At 32.6% G+C, this 6,087-nt stretch overlaps 1 protein-coding gene across 2 annotated transcripts in view; it reads left to right on the top strand.

Annotated features, from left to right (window-relative positions):
• Nucleotides 1–5,722, top strand: part of LOC106467393 (zwei Ig domain protein zig-8-like) — a 38,795-nt gene extending 33,073 nt beyond the window's left edge. Inside the window, exons 5-6 of one of the 2 annotated variants that reach the window (XR_002612410.1) lie at nt 412–584; nt 5,043–5,722. Coding sequence is in view for 1 of the 2 variants with exons in the window: in XM_022395569.1 (XP_022251277.1) it covers nt 412–533 (122 nt within the window). In the remaining variant the exon portion in view is untranslated. Of the gene's footprint in view, nt 1–411; nt 681–5,042 lie in introns of those variants that run through there. The other variant, XM_022395569.1, reaches the window with a different exon arrangement.
• The last annotated feature ends 365 nt before the right edge of the window (nt 5,723–6,087 follow it).

Here is a 6,087-nt window from a genome sequence, read left to right as displayed (position 1 = left end):
AAGTAAAATTTGATTCTTAATTTAATGAACATTTGGTATGACCTTGATTCTCCTGATAGTACCTATCTCGTCAGAACTTGCACGTGCTGCACGCGACAAAGGAAGTAAGTTGAAGGCAACTAGCTGTATTTTATATAGAAAGGAAAAATGAACTCTAAGTAATTTTTTTTCAAACTGGCTATTTGATTATAAGTATCCTTCCAGTGGTATGATTTAAAAATCTGAAAGATATTAAAACGATTGGATCTCTTTTAAGATAATTAAATGAACATATATCTAAACGATTTGACCTGTTTTAAGATAGTTCAATAAAAATATTTCTTTCACTTGAATCGTTAACTAGAAACCATAGTGCAAGTAATACAAAATTAGCGGAAACAAACGAACTTAGATATGTTTTATCTATTTCAGGCGAGAAACCAGCAGCAATGCAGCACGATTCTGAGACAACGTCAGCAAGTATTAGCTTCACGAGCTTTACATCCTTTCTATATTTTGGTGGTACTTTGTTTATTGTTGTCCTTTCATCTTGACCTCTACTTCTAAATCTTTTATCACTCACAGTGCCTGTTCCGTCCGAAAAAGTAAGTTAGATAATAGTCTGGTTAAACATCAGTCTCCTGTTTGTATTTAAGACAAATTATAATACAAATACGAAAACCAAATTTCTAAAGTAGACATAGCAGACAAGTAATTAAGAGTGGTGCTGACGATTTTCTTATTCCTTTTACATTTTATGTTTCCATGGTAACATATAAGATTACAAATGAGTCTGCATCTGGTAGACAGTTTGCATCTAGTCACGTTAATCCTAATTTTAGAACTATCTTCATCACTAGTGCATGCCCATGTTCATGTTAATTCTTAATCACAAACATCTTTACCGCTAGAGCAAGGTCCTCAGGTAGACAAAGGCCTATTTAATTATACTTCCTTAGAAACCACAACTACTAGGCCGTGTGATAACCCTGTACTAGTCAAGTTTTACTATATCTGTGATACGATAACTAAGGTACTAGTCAGATTCGATTATACTGTTACGAGATAACTGGTGTAAATGTCATATTAAACTATACCTATCACTTGATTACACTATACTTGTCACGAAATAGTTGGTCCCTTGCCACTTCTGTATGTATATATATGTCAGTATATATCAATAAAGTAAGAATATTGGTAATTACTTGTGAAACTGGGAGCAACTTTTACACCTGTGAACCAGCATGTAACTGCATATAAGTATCAGTATATATCAATAAAATAAGAATATTGGTAATTACATATGAAACTGGAAGCAACCTTTCAACCTGTGAACTTTTACACCTGCTAACCAGCATACAACTGTATATAAATCTAAGTATATATATATATATCAATAAAATAATAATAATTACTTGTGAAACTGGAAGTAACCTTTCCACATGTGAACTTTTACACCTGCTAACCAGCATACAACTGTATATAAATCTAAGTATATATAAATAAAATAATAATAATTACTTGTGAAACTGGAAGTAACCTTTCCGTCTGTGAACCAGTAAAACATCTACTTTCGTTTCGTGAGTATTCTATTGAAAACCAGAAGTTATTTTAATTTCATGAGAGAGAAACTGTAATTAACATCGATGGTTTAACTCCATCTGTAGATTCCAAGGAGTTGTCATGGTAGAGTTGATTATAATTATCAATAGGGTAGTAATTAATTACACGATAAACCAACGGGCAAGCCGTATGTGGTTACCATGGCTCACGTTCTCCTTACTCTCAGAGCTAACAGAGCAGGAAGTAATAAATACATTTAATTCTAGCTCTTCTGAATGTCCAAGTAGGCCTTCACTTGATGTCTCTAGGTTATAAAAAAACAGTCTTAATTTACCATTATTTACTCCAAGCGTTTCTCACATTCGTTCCTAATTACTTTAGTGCAATTAATATAATTCTGCTATGAGCTGTTATTAAACAACAGTTCGGAAAAAGTTTAATCATACAAATACAAGTCTACAGAAGAATTTAACCACGATAAATACATGAATTTTGGATTTAATCTACTCATACATAGGTGAATAAAAGGGAACGAGATTTTTAAATGAATATCCAATAAAACAGGGTGCATCAAAATGTAAAAAATGACTTATCCAGGTGCTTTTCTTCCTAAAATGATCAATCTGCACATACCATTGTGGTATATGTTTGACATATACTCAAAATAAAACGTGATCCCTAGCAAATGTTGACTATGGTACTTTCATTAACATTTTGTACAGCAACATATTATAGCTTGTCAGCGTTTTTAAAAAGAATCTAACGTTAAGTCGTAGAATAAAATTATAAGCTAATTTCTCTAAACTAAAGCAAAAAAAAAAAAACGTACACAAGTTACAGTGTTAATTTATCTCTTTATTGAATATAGGCCGTACTTAATAAAGGCTTAACTAATGTTAGGCCTAAGACAAGTGGACTTATAGAATTCGGTGTCTGCGATTAGAATTATTTTGTATTATTCTAGAAATCATGTACTTAAAGAAAACCTACAGCAATAAAGATACTATATTGACATCAGCTATGTTACGGGTCTCTGATAGTTTGCCCCCTAGTGGCATAGCGGTACGTCTGCGGACTTACAACGCTATAAACCGGGTTTCGATACCCGTGGTGGGCAGAGCACAGATAGCCCATTGTGTAGCTCTGTGCTTAAGAACAAACAAACAAATAAACTTAATATCCTTATTTAAAATTGTATGAAAAATAGCGAAATCGTCAATTTTATACATTTTAGTTAAAACAAATTGTACTTAGAAAAACTGAAAAACAATGCCGTGTGCAACTTGTTTCAATCTATTATAGCGCACGTGGGTAACCTTGCTAAAGTCTGACCAGCGGCCAGTCTTGAAAGGAAGGAGAGATCTCGTTTCGTTAAATCATAATAAAAACAACAGAAAATATATTAATAGTTATATAAATATATAATGCTTTAATGTTTTTTTAAAGAAAACAATTTTTTCATATACATTAAGTCCTTGTACCATGGGAGTTGCCCCTCCGTTGATTAATTATTATTATAATTATTAATTGATGTAGTTTGATAAAATATTTAAATATCATTAAAAGTGTATCTTTGTCTGTTACGAAAGATAACTATTTTGATATTTCGTACCATTGTTTTAACCAACAATCTCTTATCTTAGAACAATGTACTTGTTCTCTTGTCAGTTCTTACGAATCTTTAGCAAAGCAGTCTTCCTAAGCCCTATCTAAACATCACCAAACTCCGCACAATGCAGGTAATCCCCCACACCTACAGTTGCATGCCAATCAAAACTGCAACTGATACAACATAAGTTGTATGAATGTCTTCTGGACTACTTGTCGAACGTTGCCATAGCGATCCATCGTCATCCTTGGCACACCTAAAATTCCCACGATGAATATCGATGTTTTGAAAGTGATGAAATTTTAATTAGACTCTCGAGACCCGTCTCTCTGTTAAGGAAACGTGTAAAACAAGGCTTAGCGTTGGTGTGATAAACCGGGTTTTCTTATTTTCCGTCCAAGTAATGATAGGGCGTGAGCTGCAAAGTATATCATAAGGACTAAAAAATTATTCATACTTATACAATGTGTTTAGTCAAAGAAGTAAAGAAATATTCATACTTATAAATGTTATTATAAACTAAGCAGTGTGTGTGTGTTTCTTTCACAAACAAACGTTGGACTGAAGAAGACACGCGAAACTGTCAAAAGTTGTATCCTTATAAATTTGAAATTGGTTCGTTATTGTGGATATAAACTTTATATAAATAAATATTAATATAAAAAACTGTAATTTACGATCAGCTTTTGTCACTTAATCGCCAAGAAGGAAAGGAAACATAGCTGTATCAACAGAGATTCCAGAATGAAGGCTTGTACTAGTAAACATTCATTAATAATGACTTTCATACACTGGTGACGGCTGATAATATTGTCTTCGAAAGCGAGCACTTGAGAACAGCTGTACAAGGGCTATCTGCTCTAGACGTCTCTGGTTTTGAATTGATCTATTAGATAGAAGGTAGTTAGTCAATGGCACCCATCGCCAACTCTTGGGCTACTTTAATCGAATAGTGGGATGTGATTGTCACCCTAATAACGCTCCAAAGTACCGAGTGCAATTGTACGGCAATAGGATACATAACATTTACCATTAGGCCACAACTGGCCTCTTCGGCAGCTGACGATATCACTTCTATTAGTTGATTCTGGTGACTGTGTTTCCTATAACATAGTGTAGTGATAATAGAATCCACATCAGATGACGATATCAGTTCTATTATTTAATTCTGGTGACTGTGTTTCCTATAACAAAGTGTAGTGATAATAAAATCCTCATCTGATCATGATATCAGTTCTATTATTTAATTCTGGTGACTGTGTTTCCTATAACAAAGTGTAGTGATAATAAAATCCACATCTGATCATGATATCAGTTCTATTATTTAATTCTGGTGAATGTGTTTCCTATAACAAAGTGTAGTGATAATAAAATCCGCATCAGATGACGGTATCAGTTCTATTATTTAATTCTGGTGTTTCCTATACAAAGTGTAGTGATAATAAAATCCTCATCTGATCATGATATCAGTTCTATTATTTAATTCTGGTGACTGTGTTTCCTATACAAAGTGTAGTGATAATAAAATCCTCATCTGATCATGATATCAGTTCTATTATTTAATTCTGGTGACTGTGTTTCCTATACAAAGTGTAGTGATAATAAAATCCTCATCTGATCATGATATCAGTTCTATTATTTAATTCTGGTGAATGTGTTTTCTATAACAAAGTGTAGTGATAATCAAATCCACATCAGATGATGATATAAGTTCTGTTATTTAATTCTTACATGTAGCAATAGGTGAGTTCAGAAAGCTAGAACAGTCCAAAGACAACACAGTAAACTTTATTAGAAAAACAGACTAATTTATCTGCATAATAAAATGTTCTTAATTGTTATGTAACAGTCGTGTTATTCTTAATGTGCCTTCTATTTATATTCTCTCCAGAAACTCCAAACTGCTCCTGGTGAACGAGGATCTTTGTACTATCCAAAGTGAACTACTGATGATCTATGCTAACAATTCGAATCGTCGCTGTCTCCAAACTACGGCAGTTTCATGAAGCTCCTTATACTATCTGAAGTAAATTACTGATGATTTGTGTTAACAGTTCGAAAAGATGTCGCTAAGCTTCCCCTTGTGGGCGAAGGTGGAAACACGATCCAAAATGAAATAATTGAGAATCAAGCCAAACTCTACCAATTTAACAATTGAGCGAATAGCTTATAAAATAACAAGTTTTATAAGTAAAAGTGACATATTAGAATGTTCTAACAAACACACATACAATGACGTAAGATATTTATATGTCTGTGTGGGATGACTTAGAATAGTGGCAAAGTGAAAAAAGAAAATACATCCTAGTCACTTTGGGCAAGAAAACAGACTATAACTGTTTAGTAGGGCTGGTGATATTTTAATATGTTGTTAATCCTCTCTCTTTCTCTACCCTAAAACCAATTGATGTAATCATATTGATGATCTGTGATCGAAGCTTCTGTATGTATAACTTCAATTCGTAAAACATATAATCTTTCCATGCACTTATTATCATTAATAATAAACTATATTTAATGACTCTGAGTAAGAGTATTTTTTGTTATCTGTAAAGAAAAATGACTTAACGTACTATTTCTTAGGCATTTAGTTTCGATAAGATCTGATTTTATGCGAAACGTGTCGTCAAAATGGATAAAAGGTACATGGTGTGGTTGAAATATTATTATACACACTTATTCTCTGAAAAACCGCTGAGTGAATAGTAATGTTTAAAAATAAATTAAGCCTAATACTGTTGTATCATAACAAATATAATTATGTTACATTCTCTTTAAAAGTTTGGAAACTTTTAATTTTTTCTTTCAAGAGTAGCACTTATTATTTCCACTATTAGCATAGTTGTCTGGTACACGACAAAATGTTTGTTGTATGTAAAACGAAAAAAATTAGGCTAAAAAGACAGGCTAATACTTTGTAAAATTACTCTGCAAAA

The sequence above is a fragment of the Limulus polyphemus genome, unplaced genomic scaffold, assembly GCF_000517525.1.
Source record: "Limulus polyphemus unplaced genomic scaffold, Limulus_polyphemus-2.1.2 Scaffold2597, whole genome shotgun sequence".
Lineage (NCBI taxonomy): Eukaryota > Metazoa > Arthropoda > Merostomata > Xiphosura > Limulidae > Limulus > Limulus polyphemus.
Note: the sequence above shows the minus strand (reverse complement) of the source record. Positions and strands in the feature narration are given on the sequence as shown.